This window comes from Ostrea edulis, chromosome 4 (genome assembly GCF_947568905.1).
Source record: "Ostrea edulis chromosome 4, xbOstEdul1.1, whole genome shotgun sequence".
Classification (NCBI taxonomy): domain Eukaryota; kingdom Metazoa; phylum Mollusca; class Bivalvia; order Ostreida; family Ostreidae; genus Ostrea; species Ostrea edulis.
Window position 1 is genome coordinate 9,313,568 of NC_079167.1, and position 26,197 is coordinate 9,339,764.

At 34.0% G+C, this 26,197-nt stretch overlaps 1 protein-coding gene across 4 annotated transcripts in view; it reads right to left on the reverse strand.

Moving 5' to 3' along the window:
* Positions 1 to 2,523: 2,523 nt before the first annotated feature.
* LOC125670981 (target of Myb1 membrane trafficking protein-like) overlaps positions 2,524 to 26,197 on the reverse strand; it is a 37,197-nt gene continuing 13,523 nt past the window's right edge. For 2 of the 4 annotated variants that reach the window (XM_056161904.1, XM_048906450.2), the window contains exons 6-16: positions 24,581 to 24,634; positions 17,404 to 17,683; positions 16,580 to 16,731; positions 16,107 to 16,290; positions 15,887 to 15,989; positions 15,681 to 15,753; positions 14,468 to 14,494; positions 11,897 to 11,926; positions 6,807 to 6,872; positions 5,302 to 5,347; positions 2,524 to 5,132 (exon numbers count right to left, since the gene is read on the reverse strand). In XM_056161904.1, coding sequence (XP_056017879.1) covers positions 5,005 to 5,132; positions 5,302 to 5,347; positions 6,807 to 6,872; positions 11,897 to 11,926; positions 14,468 to 14,494; positions 15,681 to 15,753; positions 15,887 to 15,989; positions 16,107 to 16,290; positions 16,580 to 16,731; positions 17,404 to 17,683; positions 24,581 to 24,634 — 1,143 coding nt within the window. In that variant the 3' untranslated portion in view covers positions 2,524 to 5,004. The remainder of the gene's footprint in view (positions 5,133 to 5,301; positions 5,348 to 6,806; positions 6,873 to 11,896; positions 11,927 to 14,467; positions 14,495 to 15,680; positions 15,754 to 15,886; positions 15,990 to 16,106; positions 16,291 to 16,579; positions 16,732 to 17,403; positions 17,684 to 24,580; positions 24,635 to 26,197) is intronic. The other 2 variants (XM_048906451.2, XM_048906452.2) reach the window with 2 other exon arrangements.

Consider the following 26,197-nt stretch of genomic DNA (forward strand, 5'->3'; position numbering starts at 1 on the left):
TCATTTGAAAAGAGCAATAATTCTTTTAGAGAGAGCAACTATATAATTAAAGATATCTTCAATTCAACATATCCACAATTGAATTAATGATATCTTTAATTGAATTGTTGCTCTCTTTAAAAGAATTGATGCGCGCATTAATTCCTTATACAAAAGCATTGTAAATGATTTAAAGATATCTTCAATTGAATTAAAGAGATCATCAAATTATTTATACCGAGCTCTAAATTAATTATTGCGAGCAATATTTCTACTAAATTGATGCTCTCATCAATTGAATTGAAGAGAGCAATAATTGAATTAATGCGCGCATTAAATCAATTATTGCTCTCATTAATTCAATTGACGCGCGCATTAACTCAATTGATGAAAGCAATAATTGAATTGAAGCGCGCTTTAATTCATTTGATAAGAGCAATAATTGATTTAATGCGCGCATTAATTCAATTAAAGAGAGCAATAATTGAATTGATGATATCTTCAAATAATTGAAGATATCTTCAATTATTTGAGTTTATGTTAATTTGGCGCTCCATACACGTTCCCCATATATAGCTGTTCCCATATATATATATATATATATATATATATAGAGAGAGAGAGAGAGAGAGAGAGAGAGAGAGAGAGAGAGAGTCCAATATTATATAAGTTACACAAAATAAATTCTTCACCCATGCACATGTTCTCAGAAATATCATATTATATGTTCAAAGAATTTTCGGAAACCTATCCGAAAAACTTATGAAAAATCGTGTATATTCACCTGCCAGTGCTTCCAATGTGAATTTGATTTCTTCAATGTCATGAGAAAAATAAATTGGAAATTTCAAAATTTATGTTCATCTTTGATCAATGAAAATTTGCGCCTCTACTTACTTTAAAATATCTTGCACTATCACTATAAAAAAGGGGTACCAAATGACAATTGTTGAATTATTGTATTATCAAGCCCAAATCTATCGGTGACCGATCAGCTATCGTTTGGCAAGTTCAACGTGCCCTAGTAGCCGGTTTCCATGTTTCAAATTATTTAGCTGTATCAAACACAAATACTCGTGTCTCAATCACTTACGATTGGGTCTTGTAGTCAAACTGTATACAAAGTTGGCGGACCAGGCAGGGGCGGATCCAGGAATCGCGGTTACTGGGGGCGCCACTTTATGAGGCAGGGGGTCGGGCGCCTTCAGGCCCCCAGTGGGACCAGGGCAAAGCCCTTGTGGGGGCCTGGGGCGAAGCCCCCGGATTTTAAAGGGCTTGGAATGTCTCCTGTTTAAGTCATTTGTACTATTTTCTATCATTTTTGATAAGGTGAAATTAGTAAAATGACGCAAATTTGAAGGGTTTCTGGAAAAAATTAAGTTCTTCCAATAAAGTAATTCAAGAAATCAGAAGATTTTGTCATTTAATTCTCCGGGAATGGAAGAAATTATTGCTTCTTTTATTGTTTAGTACATTTTTCTAAACAAGATACCAAGAACTCGTAAGTTATTTGAACTTGTTTCTGATCCTTTTGTATATCATGTATGTACAATAAAATATGTTCAAAACAACAAGATACCATGATTTACCTTAAATTTGAAAATTTTAGAGGGTGTGTGCGCCGGCTGCGCCCCCTCCCTCTTAAATCCGCCACTGCTAGGCATACTTCCGCAAGCTCCAATAGCCAATTTCAATGTTTTAAATCATTCAATCGCATTATAGAATAATTATTGACATTATCTAGTTTTAGTTACTCTCAAAGTACAACATTCACCTAGCTCACTGAATATTGTTATTTCTCAGGTAGTCTCGTATTAACCTAGAAAATGTAGAAATATAATTTAAAATTACCTGTCGAATGTCAGTTTGATTTGTTTGAGAAGTTGGTTGTACCATTTTTACTTTATGGTTATAGAAAATAGCATGGAAAAAGATGAATGTAACAGTGATCAATCTCATAATTCCTATAAAGAATACAAATTTAAGAGTAGGGCAAACTCGGACCCCTGGACACACCAGAGATGGGATCAAGTGCCCAGGAGTAAGCATTCTGTTGTGAACCCTGTATCTTGATCAGGCAAACCAGCATGTAAAGAACCTTTTAATTTGTATGAAACACGCCAAACAGCATTTGACCTAAAGAGGGGTTGCATTTGCAAGTTGAATCATTACAAGAACCATAGAATTTGTGAAATGCTCACTTTGAATGAGACTGTTGAAACCTCTGCAACATCAACTTATTTGTCCGTAGCCTGCCTCAATTTAAAAACTGGTCATACACAGAACATGTTCTTGTCTATGGAATCAGTTGAGAGATAAAAACACCATATGCATTTGTAATGGAATATTGCTACGTAAATATGGAAAGTTGACCATGAAGAAATTGAAAGTCATCCCATTTGTCATGAAGTTGAGTAGTTAGTTTGCTGTTAATATTTGTATTATACACACATCCCTCCAAATTAACTGTTATACACCCATGCATACGCATGTGTCCCCAACAACGTAACATTACTCGCTGTACAAACAACCAAACCAATGAAAGGTATAACAATATTCTTTAATTATTCAACATCATGATAAATAGGCTAAGTGTGTTGGACACATACGTAGGAATACAATTACAGTCTTCTGTATCTACATAATTTTCATTTGTTATGAAACGTATATCAGAAGACATCTAGTATCGATCATCACAAAATGTTAATGACTGTTAACTCCTGTCAGCTATGTACATACATGTATGTGTACACGCTGAAAATGAAGCATTTACAGGATTTCCTATCCATAACAACAGGCTGAAACTCGTATCATCACACGCCATTTAAAGAATAAATGCTTTGTTTTTATTAACAGGTAAAGATATAATGGTAACATGGGCTAATTTTCATGATCATTATATTTTATAATAAAACTTTTCTTTACACATTGATATTATAAGCTTTTATGTTAATTCAAAAGGTCATATGCACATTGAAATTGAACAAAAATGATGAAACAGCAAAATTTATAACAAAAATAACATTGATGAATTTAAGGTATCCATTATATAATTCGCCCAAAAAAGTTTTCATCAAAAATCTTTAAAAGGGCATCAACATAGAAATTCTTTACCAGGTTATTTTAAAAAAAAATAATCATGTACTTAAAAAAATACAGTCTAATTAATCTAATATTTAATCCAATGGGAAGTGCATATTTTAGGAAAATAAAATGAAACAAAGGACAATTTTGCATGAAAGCTCTTGGTGAAAAGGTGCATAAAATTGTTGTTTATCATGGTTTACACAGAAAACTAAATGCCAAGAGGCAAAATTTTATGAAATTTAATTTTCATTTTTTTTTTTAAGCAAAAAGAGATAACTCCGTTCAAAGAAATGAAATCAGCATATAGATATACACATATTTACCAATATGTCATTTATCCAATATGTGAAAAATTCTTAAGCAGTATGTATCGGATACCTTAAATATTTCAAAATATAACAACATATAAATGGTTTGAAAAAGACAGTATCAAAGTCCACATCACATTTTACTGTGATGTACTGTTAGACTAATACTGCCACACAATCAAGACCAATTGTTTTTTCATTCATATGAATAATATCTTGAATAGATGATTCATTAAATAGTCTGATTGAATATGTCGTTCAAAATTCAAGAGTAATTTTAAAGCTCTGATACATGATGATCATCATGAAAAACTTGTTAATTGATAGTCAGACTGCAACACTCTATAATATACAAAAAGTTCATAAGAGCATTCCACCCCTACACATACCATCATTAGATGGTGCGATTCGCTTTCTGTATTTTCTTAAATAAAACTGTTGAATTTCTAATCAATACTTTATGCCCACTGATTAACAGTAAAGAGCAACAATAATTCCCCTTCAAAATAAAATACAAGGCTATTTTGTTACATTCACTTTTGAGACAAAACTGGTGGTATAAACTTTGAAGTCACTATAAACCATCCAATTATTTTACCTATCAAATGTTTTAATATCATCTCCATGGATTTTTAAAAAAATCTACCACTACTAATTTCACACAAAGACATGCATGTAAATCATTTAAAAGAAAATAACACTAACAAAATCTCCACTCACAATAGATAAGTCTTTTTTTTTTTATCATTCTATGGCCCATGTTTTGACAAATGTCTGTTATCACTGAGGCCAGAGAAATCATTAGTTCCATGAGATTTGAATCCTGTATAAAATTGCTTTTACAATACTAAAGATTATGAATTATTTGTTTTATAACTTCTAGTTTGCATACAAATACACTAGTTTCATTTCAATAAACATGACTTGCTGATGTTTTAAAGAAAACATTCAAGTTCATGTCTTTAAAAATGTTGATGCTAATGTTTTTTTTCTTTGGGGGGGGGGGGGGTGGGTGGGGGGGGGGGGGGGTAATGTGAACATAGATTGATAAAACTCTGGTACATTGTCATAGCTAACATGAAGCTTGACATTTCAAAAACATATTCCCCCCCCCCCCCCCCCCCAGGAAACATATGCTGACAGATGTTTCTAGGTTATCAGTTATAGTGAAAAACATAAACAGCATTACAGTGGATGAATGCACTCAAGTAAATAAACTTAAAAAACCAACTAAAATAAAAATCAAACTACACAAATGTTTATTTGAAATTATTCTTACATAGTGTATTTCATTAAATAGCATATTCATACACTTCCTACAAATTTGACTCCAAATACATGTACAAATTTGGATGAAGATATGTAAATGAATAAATATCAATAACACAATATTTACAGCTATAAATGATGCCAGCTATACTCTCATACAAGAAAACGAAGTACACTTACAAGGATTTAACATAAATCTGCAGACCAGTGTACCAGAGTTTGGCATTCTATGGCTGTGATCATGTGATCTCTTGCTGTTCTCATGTGAATTATTACAGCAAACATGTGATCGTCATAAGGTGAGTAGACTCTTAACTGTCTCCATGCATTCGAACATCCACTTTCACACTTGGTTCATAAATTACAAAGCAAACAATGGATTCTCCTCATCATCCTTTTGTAGTTTTCTTGACCTTTGACCTGTAGTGGCTGCTATGGTGGGGAGGGTGTCAGGCGCTTGGGCTCTATCAGCCAGGAACGAATCAAATTCTGAACATAAAACGATTTCATCTCATCAATGTTGAGTGATAATAAAATTGTACATTTTTGATAAACTGTCAGAAATTAATGTGACATACATGCACTCCAATCTAAAGAAAAATTAAAAGTATTTGGGAAAATGAAAAAAAAAAAAATAATCATCATAAAATTAACTAACCTGAACTGGATAATGAATCCTTTTGTTGATTTTTATGTTCATTCAACTGAAATTTTAAAAGTCTATGTTATACATTATATTCACTAGTAAGAAACAAAGATTGGCACTGCATTCAATGCAAATAAAAACAAGAGGCCCACAGGCCTTATCGGTCACCTGAGTACTAGTGAAAAAGTATCACTACTCCCAAGGGTTACATATGTATGAAATATATAAAAAAAAAAATCCTGTTCTGATCTAATATCTAAGCTAAATTCTAATTTTCAGCAACAGTATAAAACAAGATGTGTAAAATTACTATTTTTTTTGGTACATCCTTTTCTGCTAAAATCTAAAAAGTATGCATTTAGATTTTATACAGTATCAGCAAACTTGCAGATAGATACTGTATACTAAGTTTGGCCCCGACCTGGGGTCGTTCTCCCTACCCCGGGGATCATCAAATTTACAAATTTGGTAAAGGACTACCTGCTCTTTCTAAATATTTATTTAGTTTCAATTTAGTATCAAAAGCACTAAAGAAAATGTTATTTAAGTGTTTTACACATAAACACTATACAAGTTTGGCCCCACCCTGGGGTCAGAACCCCTACCCCGGGGATCATGAACTTTACAATTTTGTTAGAGGCCTTCCTGCTCTACATCACTATGCATTTAGTTTTTCTTACATGTGTGTTGTTCTTGAGAAGAAGATTTTTGAAAATTGGTAATTTTGGGGCAGTTTTTGCCCCGCCTCTAAGGCCCCAGGGGTGCAGGAATCCTGAAATTTACAATTTATGTTTCCCTTGTTCCAAATATGTTTCATACCAAATTTGAAAAGAATTGGAATGATAGTTATCAAGAAAAAGTTAAAAATGTCTATTGTTCACACATTTAATAACTGACTATTTTGGCCCCACCCTGATACCAAAACCCCTACCCTGGAATAATCAAATTTACAATTTTGTTAAAGGACTACCTGTTCTTTCTAAAAATCTATTTACTTTCAATTTAGTATCAAAAGCATTAAAGAAGATGTTTTACACATAAACACTATATAACAAGTTTGGCCCCGCCCTGGGGTCAGAAACCCTACCCCGGGGATCATGAAATTTACAACTTTGGTAGAGGTCTTCCTGCTCTACATCACTATGCATTTAGTTTTTTTTTTTTTTGTTTTTGTTTTTTTTTTTTATACATGTGTGTTGTTCTTGAGAAGAAGGTTTTTGAAAATTGGTCAAATTTGGGCAGTTTTTGCCCTGCCCCTAGGGCCCCAGGGGTGCTGGAGTCCTGAAATTTACAATTTATGTTCCTCTTGTCCCAATGATGCTTCATACCAAATGTGAAAAGAATTGAACTGGTAGTTATCAAGAAAAAGTTAAAAATGTTCAATTGTTAACACACGATGGACGACGACGGACGAAAACCGATTGCAATAGGTCACCTGAGTTTACTCGGGTGACCTAATAAATCATTCAATTTAGAGATAGTACATTACTCATCTATCTCTGCCTTTAAATACTTACACTCGCTTTCTGTTCAGCTGTTAACCACTGTTCCATTTCCTCATAATCTGTTTCTTTGTCTTGTAACTACAATACAAATTATGTAATAATCATAAAGAAAAAAATGTATCTTCAGTAGGAAAAGCTCATGTACAATTAACCTGGCCCCATCATATTCAAAGAAATCGCAACAAGTTTAGAAATAAAATTACAGCAAAATTGAAAATCAGTAGTACCTCAAAACTTAATACACGTACTCGGGAAAAACTACAAGAGGCTTAAGGGATACAATCCTCACCCAAGTCACCTAGCTTCCAAAGGGAAATTGTATCTCAAGCTTTAGATCCTTTTTCGCAGTTTAAGCTTGAAATCATAGTGTTAAAATGAGAATGTACAAGTGTATATTTTGATAAAATCTAGCCAATTCATCCTTGGGCAGAACATTTGTAACTCAATTATATATCTCAAGAATGGCCCCATAGTATAGACAAACTTGAAGTAATTCTTTTAAGAGGACCGATATATTTTTTGTTCTGCACTAAATTTATGCCTGACATGTCACTTCATTCAACTAAACTAAAGATAAGGTGTCCATGCTGATTTTTGAGAGAGAGAAATCCTTGAAAATTCGGATTTTGCAAAATACAAGATAAAAGAAGTGTAAAAGTCTCAAACAGGATTCAAACACACTCTAACAAGTGAAGAATCTTGGTCATCACCACTCTTTGGCTGATAACACCTCTTGACTATTACAGCATATACATGTACCTACTAGTGAACATTGTAAAACATGTGCCAGGGGCAAACCACTTAAACTGCTAAAGGTGTGCAATCCTTAATGAATTAATATCTCAAGTATTCCAGATTTTTCCTTCTTATACACATGCATTTTCTGAAAACTTCGGATCTGAATGGTGGACCCTGGTATCTGAAGAGAACCGAGAGACAGATGATACAGACTTTGATAAGAAAATCTAACTCAGCTCAAATGTGCTAAAACTCTACACACAAAACATAATCAACTACCATGGCTACTGGCCACTACATGAAGCATAAACTAAACAAAACAAATGTGATGCTTCCCTGAAAACAATTCTAAACATTCCTTTATGTTTAATAGCAGCTTCTGAGACAGCAGGAATCATACTGCTACTAAATGTCTACAAATTCTGCATATACATAAAATGTTAGATTCCTTTCTTTGATGTACTGTTCATGCTCTTACACGAACAACAGTCCATAAAATGAGAGGCACCAGTAAACAATAAAATATCTATATTCCTCTTCAGTGGATTGAACAACCAATAGCAATAACCATGCACTATGCAGCCAAGAGGAGGGTTCACAGACGGTATAAATCGACCTGTGAACGGCATAAATTGACCAAGTAAATTCTCAAAATAGTTGATTGGGGATAAAGGGCACATAACAATGTAATCTACTTCATTTATTATGACATCATATTCCCATTGACTTGATGTAATATGATGTAAAAATCTGTATTATTCTTCCCATATCTATAAAACTACAAAAAATATATAAATTTTTAAAGCTTTTAACATTTTCAAATATGCATAACAACCTCCGATTCATTTTTTTCTAATTATGGATTAGATGAACACAATTCATGATTGACAATCAATAAAAACATTTTGGATAGTGGGCTGGGGCGATAGAAATACTGGCTACTAAAAATTTGTAAATATGCTTGCTTTGAACAAAATACCAAACTTTACAAAGTTCAAATGCACTTACAAAATAACTTGGTGAAATTGCTGATTAGAAGTGGTATTCATGGAAAAACTGAAGAAAATTCAAAATAAGCAGATATTTTATACAAATGCAAATGAATGTGGTCATATTATGCCATTCATGATTCTTCCACTTCACAATGATGCCTTACTCTTGGCGTTGTTTTAAGGGTGTGTGTGTGTGTGTTATATTGATAGTCATGCTTATTAAAAGGTCATTACTGTGAAAGTACTATTATCTGTTGTAATTCAATCTTAAATTCTACAAGGGTTGTCCCAATAATCTGTAGACTGACCTCAAAGCCTTGAAAGAATTTAATGTACCTACATATAATTTACAGGAGTATAATTTGTACTTTTGGTTGATTGTCTTCAAAATTTCAGTATTGCAGTTTGAATGAAGATTGGATTTTACTATTAGCATAGTTTTATGCACAAAGATGATTAAAACAACAGCAGTGTAAAGTGGAACCTTCCCCAGCAACTGGGGATGTTCAAACTGCATCAGATGCAATGTCATATAATGGTGCTACACACTTAAAAATACAATACTATATCCCCTGACCATCTCTTGCATAGGAGTGATGTTATAAATGTTTAAACAGATGACAATCATATTTCAATGTCCATCTTCAGATTGATGTTAACTACATTTCATTTCATTTTACTACCCTTCCTCCCTTTCCAGGGACTGTTTCTTCATATTCCCCAGCAACATTTCCACTTAAAGATGTTTATGTGCAGCTGTCATATATCAAGAGCAAATTTAATGAAAGGTTGGAGGGGGGGGATGCAAAGTCTAGGTATCTTAAGAAATATATTGCAGTGGAGTAGAAAGTGAAACAATTTAAAAAGGACGAAATTATAGTATACATAAAATACATCTAATGTAACATTTGGATTTTCCCATACCTGCAGTGCATGTGATAAATTTGGCAGTTCTTAAGTCATACATGAAGGACACACTTTTGACATCGCACAGAGTGTGTGGACTAAGTGTATAGTCTGCACAATGCCATCAGAGCACATCCTTCACCCTATGTTTAAATTATTGTGAATGCTGCATTATTTAATAATCTCCAATCATAAAGAAATGAAGGATTAGGTGAAAAGACAGAGTTTCTAGGAAGTTGAATTGATCACAAGGTATTATTAAAAATGCTTTATAATAACATATTTAAAAACACTGAATTATTAAATTTTCCTCCATTCCTATGTGAGTACCACATTTATTATGACTTGAAAATGAAAGTCTTTCCATGGTCCATGAATATTTTTTGAGATCTCGTGAACACTGTTCTATTAAACTGGGGTTATTTTTATTTTTTTTACGTGGGTATGAAAATATTTGGCACTTTTTCACACATTTCCACAGAAATCTTTAGCTTTACAAAAAAAAAAAAGCAAATCATAATATATTCTAGAATGCAACACTTTGGATCTTTTTATAGAAATAATTCTGGGACCCTCATCTGCTGGAGGGGTGTGTGTGTGTGTGTTGCCCTTCCTACACCTGCCCTTACCACTGCTTTGCATCTTGAAGCTTTTCAAAAACAAATCATCTCAGACAAACATCAAATGTTGCTGCATCAAATGTTGCTGTCTTTCTTTTTGTGAAAGTGGAAAAAGTATTACAGTAATAACTGCACACACTGTATTTTATTTATCAGCTTAATTCAAACATTCTTCTTGTTATGGTCACTTTTTAAAATGTGTTAAACCAGTCAATATAAACAGAAAAAAACTTTTACATATTTCCCAAACAAAATTTTGTCATTGCCCAACACACACCCTGTGTTATTGAATCTCCATGTATCACATTTTCAAATCATTGAAAATGAACATCATAAAACTCTTATCACTTAATAATCACCAAATTTAAACATATCACAATTATACCAGTATTTTCTTTCTCTACAACTCCGGCTAAAAATTACTATATGTACATGTATTTAGGAATAATTTTCACATACTGGTACATGTTACTAAATTTTAATTGCGTTTTTATTTGCACTGTGCTACCTCTTCATATGACTGACATATAGCAAATCTGAAAGTATTCATTATTTTGTAATATGTAATAAATGAAGATTCCTTATTTTACACCATACTTAATATTACAAAATGTCAAATCCTGAGAACATCAATTCATGAATGGATTGTTGATCAAGCGGTTTTACCTATATTTCAGCAATATAGAAATTAAAGTGAGTAACTTTTGTTTCACGAGTGGTGCTTCTTGCTAAATTACATAATAAATTCCTTCGCACCATTTAGGAACCTATACACTATTTGTTCTCTGTATCTGGCATATTTCATTTATTTGTTACACTGGTTTCAAATAAACAACACTTGTCTACATATTTTTGGTGCATCCCTCATAATCCCCCATGAAATAAAGGGAAAAAATATTGACCCCCTAGAAACTGAATGATTCCGCAGTATTATATCCAGTCTGGAATCTAGTAGATTAATGATTCTTTTAGAAAGTTAGTGATGTACAATATTGTCCAATACATATGCAAACAATAATATTAAAACAACCATTTTCATGTATTCACTATAAAGGTTTACATACTGTTATTCCTTTTTTCCATGCTAAAATTGCAAGCGCCATCCAGAAAAACAATAAATGTAGTACATTTTACACGTTAGGTTCAACATAAATTGCCCTGAGTCTTTTCATTTCCTTCAAGAAGCTCTTGCCTACACTGCATATATTGTTACTTAAAAGGGTATACCAAGAACAATGTACACATTCTTCAAATAACTAAAAACCTGAAACTGTTAAAATCACTCCAAGTACAAAGTTCTTTGATTAAATGTATTACAGAAATGGTAGTCTTCTGTACATTATGTCATACAATCTGCCACTTTTCACTCAGTGAGCTCACTTTTAATTAACAAAAAAAGAAGAAGTGAAAATTGACAGATGCAGCAATGACACAGGGTTTCAGAAAACATTGTCTGCAAATTTCTTTCACAAGAGATGGAATAACTAAGTTTCAACATCAGAACTGACAGTCCTGATGACTTTTGCATAGACTGAGAATAATATGTATTTCATTTTACAAATATCTAAATTAAAAAATTCCCGCCAACTTCTACAAAGCTCAGTAAAAGCGAAGTCCTAGTACATTGCTGCGTCTTTGCTACAACAAACATAACACATATCTGGCTTGCCTGTATGTCTCAAATCAAAAGTGAAAGTAAAATCAAATCTGCATGGTTACCACATGTTTCACAAAAAATATTAGAATATGAAGGTGATATTTGTTCTGACTATCTATGAGAGTGACCATGTCACCCTGCAGGACTGAACCCTGCTCACCGAACCATGCTTCATGCATGACTTGTTACCTTGAGGACCTCTTCCTCTTCTTTTGTAAGCTGTAACATATACACATATCAATCAAATCAAATCCGACTCCTATCATTCTCTGCACATAATTTGCATATATATTTGTAAGCTGCAACATACACACATATCAGTCAAATCCGACTCCTACCATTCTCTGCATATCATTCCCAATAAAGGCGAAAATAAGAAGGTGAGTCCCATGTGTTTAAAAGTATGACTATGACACAAAACAACTCCATGACTAATATGACAAAAATGGTTTGACAGAGGATCAAATATATTGTACATTAAAAGCTACAGAAACACATGTATATATCCTATTTACATTTGATAACATTGCAAACATTTCTCAAAATGGAAAGATTAGTGTCTATACTACATCTAAGGAAATTTAAAAAAAAGAATGAAATACAGGTGACTCTTGAAAACTCAAAGTTCACAGAACTGCAATAAAACTAAAGAGATAAAAAAAGAATTGAGTTTTTTTTAAGAGTCTGGAATTCAACACTATGATCAACCTATTAAATATACAGTGAAACCTCATTTTTATGTAATTTTTACGTAATAACGAGGTTCCACTGTATATGGTAATTTTATTTTCCCTAAGTAATATACTTAATCAAAACTTTACTTCATCTGGCAAAATACCCAGTGAAGAAAGTCTAGCTAATTAAGCCCATAGGCCTACCAAGCTGTCAAGCCATGTTCTCATTACAATGGCCAACTTCTGGGTGTGGTCCACATGGTGCTAATTAATTTAGGAGCAGCCATCTACTAGTGTAAATAAATAACAATTCATGGTGTGAAGAAAAAATGAGAAAGGATTATATATAATGGGACTTAAATTTTACTTTGAGAGTTTCGAGAGATCAGGAGTTTGAGAGCATGAGAGTAAATTTGATTATTTATCAAAGAAAAAATCAGGACAATCAGGACTTGGTGATTACTTAAAGTGATCAACAACTTCAAGAGATGGAAGTGTGAGTCATATTGAGTCACCTGTTCACAAGCGTTCTTACTAATTTCTATTCTCTGCATGGTGATTTCTAATTAAAATGAGTGATTACATACGATGATCATTCGTAAGTTACACTAGTATATTTCAACCTCCAGTACATGCACACAATATTCTGTTATAGAGAAGCTGATTATAGTGAGCACACCCACACATTATTCTGTCATAGAGAAGATGATTAAAGATAGAGCACACCTACACACTATTCTGTCATAGAGAAGTTGATTATAGTGAGCACACCCACACAATATTCTGTTATAGAGAAGATAATTACAGTGAGCACACCCACACACTATTCTGTCATAGAGAAGATAATTATGGTGAGCACACCCACACACTATTCTGTCATAGAGAAGATGATTAAAGATAGAGCACACCCACACACTATTCTGTCATAGAGAAGTTGATTATAGTGAGCACACCCACACAATATTCAGTCATAGAGAAGATGATTATACATGTAGTGAGCACACCCACAAAATATTCTGTCATAGAGAGAAGATGATTATAGATAGAGCACACCCACACACTATTCTGTCATAGAGAAGATGATTAAAGATAGAGCACACCCACACACTATTCTGTCATAGAGAAGTTGATTATAGTGAGCACACCCACACAATATTCAGTCATAGAGAAGATGATTATAGTGAGCACACCCACAAAATATTCTGTCATAGAGAGAAGATGATTATAGATAGAGCACACCCACACACTATTCTGTCATAGAGAAGATGATTATAGTGAGCACATGCACACAATATTCTGTCATAGAGAAGTTGATTATAGTGAGCACACCCACACACTATTCTGTCATAGAGAAGTTGATTATAGTGAGCACACCCACACACTATTCTGTCATAGAGAAGATGATTATAGTGAGCACACCCACACACTATTCTGTCATAAAGATGATTATTGTGAGCACACCCACAAAATATTCTGTCATAGAGAATATGATTACAGTGAACACACCCACACACTATTCTGTCATAGAGAAGTTGATTATAGTGAGCACACCCACACACTATTCTGTCATAGAGAAGATGATTATAGTGAGCACACCCACACACTATTCTGTCATAAAGATGATTATTGTGAGCACACCCACACACTATTCTGTCATAGAGAAGATGATTAAAGTGAGCACACCCACACAATATTCTATTATAGAGAAGATAATTATAGTGAGCACATGCACACAATATTCTGTCATAGAGAAGTTGATTATAGTGAGCACACCCACACAATATTCTGTCATAGAGAAGATGATTACAGTGAGCACACCCACACACTATTCTGTCATAGAGAAGTTGATTATAGTGAGCACATGCACTCAATATTCTGTCATAGAGAAGATAATTACAGTGAGCACACCCACACAATATTCTGTCATAGAGAAGATGATTACAGTGAGCACACCCACACACTATTCTGTCATAAAAAAGTTGATTATTGTGAGCACACCCACACAATATTCTGTCATAGAGAAGATAATTACAGTGAGCACAGTAAAGCAGAGTACCACTACACTTCCACTAACACCAAGCATTACCTTTAAGACCTCCTCCTCTTTTGTAAACTGAAAATGCATGTTTACAATCATAGGTAAATCATACAATTGTTATGGATCAGTCAATATGTTTTCTGAACTTAACTATGTTCCATCTCTTTATCCTTTCTGCATTACACCATTGCATTTTGAATGTAAAAATTGCCACGGCTCAAATTCAATCGCCTACTCACTTTGCAAAAGTAAATCATTTCATTGCTTCAGCATTCAATGATTTGCCATTTTTAAAATCGACTTTTATCTGTGAGAACTTCCTTTTCACATAAATTTGCAAGGTTGCTAGGATGCTATAATGAGGTTCTTGCTTATAACTTTGAACTTACATGTATATATAGTGATATACAGATCGCATTATCATAAAAGTTTGTTCTCACCAATCAAGTTTGATTACATAAATTTGTGGAAATATAGGGTCACAAAATAAACATGGATGTAGCCAAACTTTGATTGCTGTTAGTGTTACAAGTTATTAAATCTAAAGTTGACAGAATGAAGGCATGTCCTTAAATCGCAACTTCTATGGAACTTGCATTATATCAAATCCAACATGGGTCTGGCTTAATTAAATCCAATCCCACAGGACCAGTGTTATATTCAACACCTGATATGACTGCTATATCCAACCCCACACAGGACTGGGGTTCTACCTAACCCTTTACGTGACTGGTGTTATATATCTAAAGCAACACAGGACTGGTGTTCTACCTAACCCTTTACATGACTGGTGTTATATATCTAAAGCAACACAGGACTGGTGTTCTACCTAACCCTTTACGTGACTGGTGTTATATATCTAAACTAACACAGGACTGGGGTTCTACCTAACCCTTTACATGACTGGTGTTATATATCTAACCCAACACAGGACTGGGGTTCTACCTAACCCTTTACATGACTGGTGTTATATATCTAACCCAACACAGGACTGGAGTTCTACCTAACCCTTTACGTGACTGGTGTTATATATCTAACCCAACACAGGACTGGGGTTCTACCTAACCCTTTACGTGACTGGTGTTATATATTTAAACCAACACAGGACTGGTGTTCTACCTAATCCTTTACATGACCTTACACAGGACTAATGTTTTCAGATTTAAAATTCACAAATGCAGAAACAGACTGTAGATAAGGAAACCATATAGTATACATAGCATACATCAAATTGGTGTGAACAGCAGTACTGAATACTTACATTATTTCTGGAGTTGACCACAGCTCCCAATCCACCTTTATTAAACTGGTCCTCCTGCTGGTTTGTATAACCGCTACAAATCAAAATGCAAAATATTCATTTACAGGAATTAAAGTAGGGATGAAATTTCCCCATTATTCAGAATTTTAATATGATTTATGCATATTCACGTAAATGCCAGAAAAAGATTTCCTCCCATGTTTTACCCCATTGTCTGTCTGTTTGTATCAAAAGACTGTCTTGACTGGGCAAACATGTCAAAATCGTCATCATTGTGACCCGAGCTGTTTGTTGTATTTCTTCCTATATCTGTGAAGGTGAAGAGAATTTGCAATAAAATATCAGAAGTGTTTATAACTCTGGTTCCTACATCACATTGATATGGGTGTATGACTACATAACAAGTTCAGTGCCTGGATTTCTTACCCAGATTAGCCATCTGTGATGTCACCTGTGGGGCCATTTGTGGTGTGACCTGTGGGGCCATTTGTGGTGTGACCTGTGAGGTCAACTGTGGGGTGGGGACAAAGGTGTCATCCCCAAGGTCTATCAGATTCCCTACTGCTGGGGCAGGCTGTGCTGGGAGAGAGGTTGGTGTGGGGGAAGACACCTAAAGATCAAACATCAAACAGTTATAATACATAGTGTAAAATTGAAATCATGAAGATTGAGACATTAAATTACAGTATCTAATCTAAAACGATGTCATTATTGTTAATATGCCCTGTATTCAATCTGAGTATATTTCAGAAAAACATCCTTATCTACTTATAATACAAGCATAGTTCTGCTACAAAAGCTTGAAAGATTTATTGAATCTAAGACAGTTTATTTCTAAAATAAAACTGAAGTAATATAGTTTATGTATTTGTTTCTTTAAGATTTGCTGCGAGACTGACCTGTTCATAAGATGGTGGTGACACACTTTCACTGGGTAATGGTTCTGATGGTTGTGATGGTGTCTGGCCGGACTGTCCCGTTCTGTATCGTTCAAACCTCTCATATCTCAGAAACACATTATTCATGTCATCATTAATGCGTAAGAGCTCATCTGTAAGACAACAAGATTTGTTTGTGAACATTGATGCCCTCATTTGACCAAACTCCAAGATCAAGCTCAAAATTCTAGGTACGAAAAGAAAGGTCTTGTTACAAGGAATACACATGTGAAATTTGAAAGCCCTATCACCATCCATTAAAAAGTTATGGTCAAGGTCAAAATTTTACGCGGACAAACAGAAAAACGATCAAATTAAAAACTCACACAGTATGTGCACTGAATCTCCAATTACTGGGGCATAAAAATGTACACTGTATATTTGATTTCTATCATCATGTTTTTACCCAATTGAAATTCAACTTGAAAAAGGAAATTATATGAGATATTTTTTTAAACTAAGCATTTTGTGTGTATTGCTTATTAATCTATATTTGTCACACCTTCTTGAATTTTGAGACATGGGGACGTAGAACACACGAAATGACACAGATTTTGTAAAATCTCATACATATGCTTAGATGGCCAATGAAGACATAAAAAATTATAAGGATGTTCTAAATATTTGGATTATTTAGTCGATTATGTGAATTTTTATATTTTCATTTTCTCTTCACATGTTTGCAAATGCATACAGGCATTTGCAGTAACTTACATCATGAATAACACACTGTACATAAAATGACACTGGACTAACATATTTCAAAGAAAACCATTAAAACTTACTTGTAGCCTCCTCATTGGCTATTTTATCTATTAATTCCACTAATCGCTGCTGCATTTGTCGGTTTGTCCTGTTGAGTTCCTGTAGGAGCTCCAGGTCTGAGGGGTCAATATTTGTCGGGGAGAGCTCTGTTAACATTTCACTCATGATCCGAATGTTCCCCTGGACCACGTTCAGCTCCGTTTTTAACTTTGTCATCTGATCAGCTGATGGGTTTATAGGACCAGCGGGGACCTGGGGTGGTTGGGAGACAGGAACCTGTGGAACTTGCTGGGGCTGGGGCTACAAGTGCAAAATACAGTATTTACTGACTCATAAATTAATGTCATCAGCAGTGTTTCAAAATACAGTATTTACTGACTCATAAATTAATGTCATCAGCAGTGTTTCATCATTTCTGTGTTAATTTATAAATGCTATATAATATCTGAAAATGAAACATGTGGCTTTATTTATCAACAAGTAACCAAAATCGGGATTCTCTTTCAAAAACTGAAACAGTTCCAAGTGATTCTAATCACCATTATCCTGAAAAGTACTATAATTTTCATAGTAAGATGAAGCAAATGTGATTAGATAAAAATTAGAAAAGATAGTAAATTTTTCATACATGGCATTCTACATACATGAAAAGCATATTATTTACATGTGAATCAACACTGTCTGAAATAGAAAATCTGACAAAAAATTCAATATGTAAATGATCTTGTATTCAACAGAACTGATCAGGTGTCATCTGAAATATCTTCCTTGATAAATAAAATTTATATTCATACCACCACCCCCCTCAAACATGTTAGCTATAATCTGAGATTTATTTTCCAGCAAAAACGTATCAATCTTAACCCTTATTTATAAGTCAAAACCTTCACCCTAATTCAAATAAATCTGGATAAAATTGGAGCCTCAATTGCATTCTGAAGCTATTTAGGGATAAAGGGATGACATGTTGGAATGAGGCAGAACATTATGCCTCCATAACTATGGTAGAACACAATGAAAAACAATCAAATGCTATAACATTATCATAACAAGAATAACAGATCCACAATAACACGACAATCTACATACATGCAGAAGACCTGTTCAGTGGTGTAGTAAAAAATGTTATAATTATCAGTCTCACTGATAATTTACTATTACCATTTTGTATCAGCCAAATGAGTACTCCCATATGAATTTCAACACAATAATGACCAGCCACCAGCTGAAGATTTAAAGTTATTTTGTGAGTGTCAGCAAGAAATAATCAATAATTCAGAGAATACAGAAATGACAAGAGGTAGACCTGTAGCACAGGTAAATCACTGTAACATGTCTGTATCTTGTGTCCGATACTAAAAATAACCCCAGACACAACTACTCCCCGTTCAATTGAAATTCTTGCAACTGTCAATATGCATCATTATGAAGGCCTACCATCCTCATCCTCACCTAATATCACCAGTGTCTTACTTCACATCTGATCTTATGGATAAAAGATTTATTTATTATCCATCAGATTGTACATGTACATGTACTTGATGCAAAGCAGATATAAAGTGCAATTTTCTTTGTTGAGAACACCAAAATTTACTAAGATGAAGTCTACAATCAACTAATTTTTACTCTTGCAATATACAACTAGATGCTGGCATAAGACAGTAATACCCACACACAAGTGTTTGCCTTTAAAGATACTCTCCGTTATACCACATAACATACCTTATACCATATATAATATCTTGCTGCATATGTCAAGATGCATTGAGTATTATGTTGGGCAAGTGTCCTGGGGTCATCCCAGACCCAATTTCATAATTGTTAAAATATATTCCTGCTGCACATATCAAGATACAATGAGTAATCCCATGACACAATGCACTGAGCACAAGATTTTTGTTTGTCATTTATCCACCCTGTTTGCCCCTCAAGGTGAAAAAAGAAATTCTGAAAACTTTTTGCACATCTATAGGACACATTCAATCATCTTCCAAAAGATAATTTGGCTATTTCATAAATTATAAGAGGAGTTCTGGGAACCAGGTGTTTGGAGAAAACAAAGTTTTTGACCCCGATTAGCCCTCTCCCTCCCCTCCTTCAATCACCTTCAAAAGTGATTTGGTTTTTGCATAAATTGTAAGAGGAGTTCTGGGCACAAAGTGCTTGGAGAAAATATCATTTTCAACCTCTAAATGGCCCCCATGATGAAAATTAAAATTCCAAATCCTTATTACACATCTACAGGACACCATGCACAAATCATCCTCCAAAAGTTGATTTAGCTACTGCATAAAATGTAAGAGGTTTGTTTAGAAAGCCATCATTTTTTCTTTCACCCCCATTTGGCCCCCAGGATAAATTTGAAAATTCCAAAACCTTATTGCACATCTACAAGACACTTCCTATCATATCCATAAAAATTATTTGGATACTACTTATAAAGAAGAGTTTGAAGTAGTAGAAAGTGTGACAGACAAATGGACGAACCAGGGTAACAACAATATACCCAACTTTCTTTCTTTAGGGTATGATAATTCAATAATTGATGACTTTTTTTTTTCCTAAATACATGTTTATGTATATACAAAGGTGTTGAATCTTGCTGAAATGTCAATGCAATACTTTTGGCAGAAATTAACATATTGCATCATTCATCCAACTCTACTGCATAAACCTTTTGAAGTCAGTTAAGCAAACAAAAAAACACACCTAAAAAAAACAACAAAAAAACATGGGTAACAATGTTTACAAGTGCCACTTTGCTAATTTGTTTTTGCTTTACAAAGATATGCACCATTAATTGATTTAACATGAAATCACACTTGGATCTAAATTCCTGGAGATCTATAACTATTTGATTAAAGTTTATCTCTGTCATTTTCTTCTGAAGATTCCTAAAATGCAATTTTTAAAGTAGCTCCATACCATGGGAATACAATTTCAATTTGTTTTGGAGGTTTTTCCTATGTAGCACAAGCTATAGGACTCCTTTTGTAGCCCATCTTTGCCGTAAGTAAGTGTGTGTATGTGGGGGGAGGGGGGTTATAAATTGAAATAATATGACTAAAACACATGTGAAAATGCTTTATATAACAGTTTAACCAATGACGTTGCTTTTCATAAGATTGTAGGATAATTTTTTCATACATGTAGAACTTTTCTATAAATCCATAGTTTTGGACTTTGTGATATTAGAGCACCAGAGAGGTGCAGAGGTTATAGTTTGAACACATTTGAATGAACACTACATACCAAATGAAAATTCATACAAGTTTGAGAATTTCTTGCTTAGCGGTACAGTATGTGAGAATATTTCCAGAGATCTGCCCAGATTTTACAATTACTTAATCATCTATCCCAGGGATAAGGTTTGGCACTAAACTTGAGTGAATTGAAATTTACTTAAGGATAATATGTATTAAGTTTGGTTGAAAAATGGCTCAGTGGGCTGGCTCTGGAGAAGTGAAAACCTGAAAACTTTTGGATCAATTGCAATCAAAAAAGCTCACCTGAACCTCTGGCTCAGGCAAGCTAACAGATACATGTAACAATAAAATATACAACAAAAAGCCTGACCTCATCTTGTGAGTTTGTGTTGACTATATATTTGCTCTGTAAGAAATGTATACATTGTAACATGGAAAATGTTCCCAACCAAATAACTATCAAAAATAGAAATACGATGGGGGTATAATCAAAACTTGTTTTACAATTCTTTGTATTGGTGAAGGTATTTCTGTAAATTTGTGATTCTACACAAAAAAATCATTGGAATACCAGATTCAGAGAATCACTCAAAAAATCTGCAAAAGTCAACATTCAAAATGCTTTCTTCCATATCCATGGACACTTTAGGAGGTAATAATAAATATATATATATATATATATATATATATATATATATATATATACACACACACACAGTAAAATATCTCTCTCTCTCACTCTCTCTCTCTCTCTCTCTCTATATATATATATACAGTAAAATATCTCTATCTCGAAGTCTGAGGGACTTTGAAAAAAGTTTGAGATATCAGGGGGTTCGAGATATCCAAAATCTATCTTGAATATTTTTTGGGAGGATATTGGATGCATAGTATGGTATTTGCATCATAAACAACAACCCCGTTTCCGTTTCTTATAGTTTAATGCAAGTTGATAAATTAATATTGTGGAATTTCAAAGACAAACATTTCGGGGTTTTTTCCCATATCTATAAACATCCCATTGAATTCATAATGTGTTTCAAAATTAAGATGATCGAGCAAATGTGTATGCTTACTGACTGATGTCCAGGCTCGACTGGGATGTAGCTATTGCGTTGTAGTGAAAGAACTTATCATGTAAGAAACAAAAAAGATGGATTTTTAAAAAGAACTTTTTATGTTTATTAAATGCAATATCTTATTAAGTACAACTAATACGCATGCTATTTTATACAATACTACAAAGATACGAAAAATTCAGACGTTTGAAAAATGTTCTACAATGTTTTATTCAATGAACTTTTCTGACAGCATCTAGATCTTAGTCCCCGAAGAACAGCGTAATGGAGGTCTTGAGACATTTTATCGAATGCTGAAAATTTCATGGGTCTCTATTTATATGCTACTGTGATCCAAATTGTTTGATTTCAGTTCACTTTGAAGATTTTCATGCTTTCTCTGTTCTAGTTTTAGTGATGAAGCGTATATTAAATGCGTTCTCGTTATTATGGGCATTACTTTTTTTCAAGCGCACTTCGACAATTTAGTGCGTTTATCTAAACCACATGTTAATGATATAGCGTGTATCATTCAAAACACCGTCCCTGGAATCGGGCGTGTTAGGTCATAATTGGCGGCGGACTTCAGAAGCTCTGTAATGTTGGGAAGGCTTCACTAATTACCCAAGCTGTTAAACCAATTATTGCGACCTGGGTCTACCTGGAAAAGGCGAACGTGGATTAGCAGTCAATTTGTGTAGCCGGGGGCGTGAATGTGTGACTTAACGACGCCAGGTATGGTAAGCAGAGCGGAAAATTGACTGCACTTAGAATAAACCAGGTGAATTTAGGGCATTGGACCTTGAAAATACTTCGACATAAGCGGGGTATTCGAGATTACCATGTTCGAAATATCCGGAGTTTTTTAAATCATTTATATAGGGAACACGGCCGGGACCAGCGGTCGACTTCGACTCAAGCGGGGTATTCGAGATAAACCATATTCGAGATACAGATATTTTACTGTATATATTTATATATTTGGGATGCCAATGAGTGCTCGACTATCGCTCGGTCATACTGATCATCGACTAAATTTTTCATACCAGTAGTCAATTATTCGTTCAAAATAGCCTTTTTAGTAATTTTAATAAATTCTAAACGCTTGGGTGTAAGGGTAATGTCAAACCGGTTTTAAAGGGGCTGATTCACGATTTCCCCCAAAATTTTCTTTTTCACTTTTAATGATGAAAATCTACTGTCTAATGTGTTTAAAAGAGTTCACATAAAAATTAAAGTTAAACAATATCACAGAAGCTCATTTTAGAGAGTTTATTATTTGTTTTGTAAATAAAGATTGCGGTAAGTTATTGTTTACGAAATTTTCAAAAGTAATGGATATCGATTCAAGTTTATCATAACTTTCACATTTCAAGCATTTTGGGGGTAAATGTGTCATCTAAAGTTAAAATTTGTGATTATGTAAAATGAAGATGCTTTATATTACAAAATCAATATTTCACTTGTTTGTTTGTGTACATAAAAAGACTCAAGTCTTTGTTTACATACATGTAACACAGATTTAAGGCTAAAATATTGCTTTTATTCTTGCATTCAGAAGGTCAAAATTTTGGCTGTCAATATTAAATGAGTTATATTTTTGATATTTACCATCAAAAATGAAAGATATTTTTATCAAAAATCATGAACCAGTCCCTTTAATTCGTTCATGTTAAAATAAATCATTTAAGTTTGGATGTCGGTCTGTAAACAAGCCTCCAGAATCCACTGTTTGGACATACTTTAAAAGATCACATGATGGATAAATGGTGAAATGTACTGATGACTTAGGTACCCTTGCACCCCGTCAGTCCTTTTGTTTTTTTACCGAGTACTTAACTATTGCTTGAATAAAGTCTCTTAGTATTCGAGTAGGCTATCCGAGTAAGTTAACATCCTTAGAATAAAAAACAATATCAATCTTGCTTAACACCATCTCATTATAGTACATGTATAAAATGATGAAGAATCATTGCTATCTACTTTGTCACAAACCACGCCTATTGTCTCCGTTCACACTACATCATAGCCGTGGTTGTATGATTAAGAAAGCCCTAGACTTTATGAATATCTATGTTCATATATCAACCTTTAATTTTTCATGGATGAAAAACAAAACCTGGAGATAATCACATGGCTTGTAGCAGAATAATATATGAGGATTGCCAATTCGGAAAAACTGACACAAAAGCCAATCAAATGAAGTTTATTGATGCGGAATCTGTAAGCATAGCCCCTGTTGTTAAGCCGGCTTTCATCTAATATATAGCCATTTACTTGACTTGCCTCTAGAAGAGTGATCTTTTTTGGTTGTTATTTGTAAACAAACGCTACACATTTTACCTATGGGTGCAGCCACTGAAATATGGAAATCTTTCATTGTGACTGTAATTGGTCAATAAATGATTGTGTCATTTCATAAATTTCATGAAAATTTAGGGGTTTGCTGATCACACAGCCATGGTTTGAGGTAGGGTAGGTACTCATGGACTCAGTAAATATGGCTAGTGACAATGTGCTATCTACTGTTCAGTGAATGTGGCTAGTGACAATGTGCTATCTACTGTTCAGTAAATGTGGCTAGTGACAATGTGCTATATACTGTTCAGTAAATGTGGCTAGTGACAATGTGCTATCTACTGTTCAGTAAATATGGCTAGTGACAATGTGCTATCTACTGTTCAGTAAATGTGGCTAGTGACAATGTGCTATCTACTGTTCAGTAAATGTGGCTAGTGACAATGTGCTATCTACTGTTCAGTAAATGTGGCTAGTGACAATGTGCTATCTACTGTTCAGTAAATATGGCAAGTGACAATGTGCTATCTACTGTTCAGTAAATATGGCTAGTGACAATGTGCTATCTACTGTTCAGTAAATATGGCTAACGACAATGTGCTATCTAATGTTCAGTAATTACGACTGATACTCACTGCTCTGGTTGAAGGTCTCAATCGACTTAATCCAGGATCCATTTCAGCTGTGCTCTACAAACACAATAACAAACTTAAATTTTTAAATCAAACAAGAGGTCCATGGGTCATATCGCTCACATGAGTCACCTTGGCCCTGATGTTGTTCAGCTATTGTGATTTTTAAAAGCTTTCTTGCAATTTTCATTCCCATGAAAAATTATGACCCCATATTGTGGCCCCAACAGTTCATGAAATAACTATGATACAATGTCACATGATAAAAAATCATGGTATGAAATGTAAGGTCTTGCCATAAGGAACCAATTTACAAAAATATGAAAGCCCAATCTTAAATAGTTTGAAGGATATTGCCTGGGTAAACTTTTCTTAAAAGTAGGTCAAAATCCAAAGTCAAGGTTACAAGGTCAAAAATTTTGGTCCCAAAAGAAAGGTTTTTAAATAGTTTCCCTATAAATTCCTATGTAAAACTTTGATTCCCAATCATGGCCTCACACTACCCCGGGGACCACAATTTGAACAAATCTGCACTACCTGGGGATGCTTGCATATCCATATGAGTAATCATGGCCTATTGTTCTTGTAAAGAACATTTTTTCCACAAGATTTATTCTCTATATCCCCATGTAAAACACTGAACCCCTATTGAGGACTCATCTACCCTTGAGGGCCATGATTTGAACAAACTGGAATCTACACTATGTCAGAAAGCTTACAGTAAGTTTCAACTTTTCTTGCCCAGTGGTTCTTGAGAAGAAGATTTTTAAATGACCCCACACTACTTTTGCATTTTCTTGATTATCTCCCCTTTGGAGAGAGCATGACATGACCCTTCATTTACCCTTTACCCAAGGATAATTTGTGCCAAGTTTATTTGAAAATGACCAAGTGGTTTTTGAGAAGAAGAATTTTAAATGAAGCAGCAAACTTTGAAAGTTCTTTATCATCTCCACTTTAAAAAGGGGTGTGGCACTTCATTTCCTCTACACCCGTGCATGCATTTAGGCAAGTTTGGCTGAAATTAGCCCTGTGGTTCTTAAGAAGAAGTTGAAAATGTTAAAAGTTTATGGACGAACAGATGGATGGACAGACTGATGCCAGACAAATTGTGATCAGAAAAGCTCACTTGAGCTTTCAGCTCATGAGAGCTTACAAAGATATGAGTTTCATATAAAGCAAATTTTATCATCACAAAAGTTTGAAAACTAGAAAGAAATAGTGTATATATGATGAATGTATTACTGTATAATATGATAAATGCCTCAACTCAATATTTCAAAGCTTTTAAGATCAAATCTTATTTCATACAAGAAAACATGTACATGTAGAATATAAGTTTTCTCTCTAATATTACAGTCATTTGGAGTGCAAGACATCAAACGTGATACATTTCTCAACCCTACTCAAAGGACTAGGCATGATATGGGCCTTATTTGCCTATCAAATCAAACATCCATGCTTTTGTTTCAAAATTAAGTGTATTTTGTGCAAGAATCCTGATGCAACTTGGTTGTTATGCTCAATTTAATCAAATCATGGCGTTTCTCCAGAATGACAGTATGACATCATAAGCTGATGTTTTGTTGCCTTTTCACTATTTTGATGGCTATTTTTTAT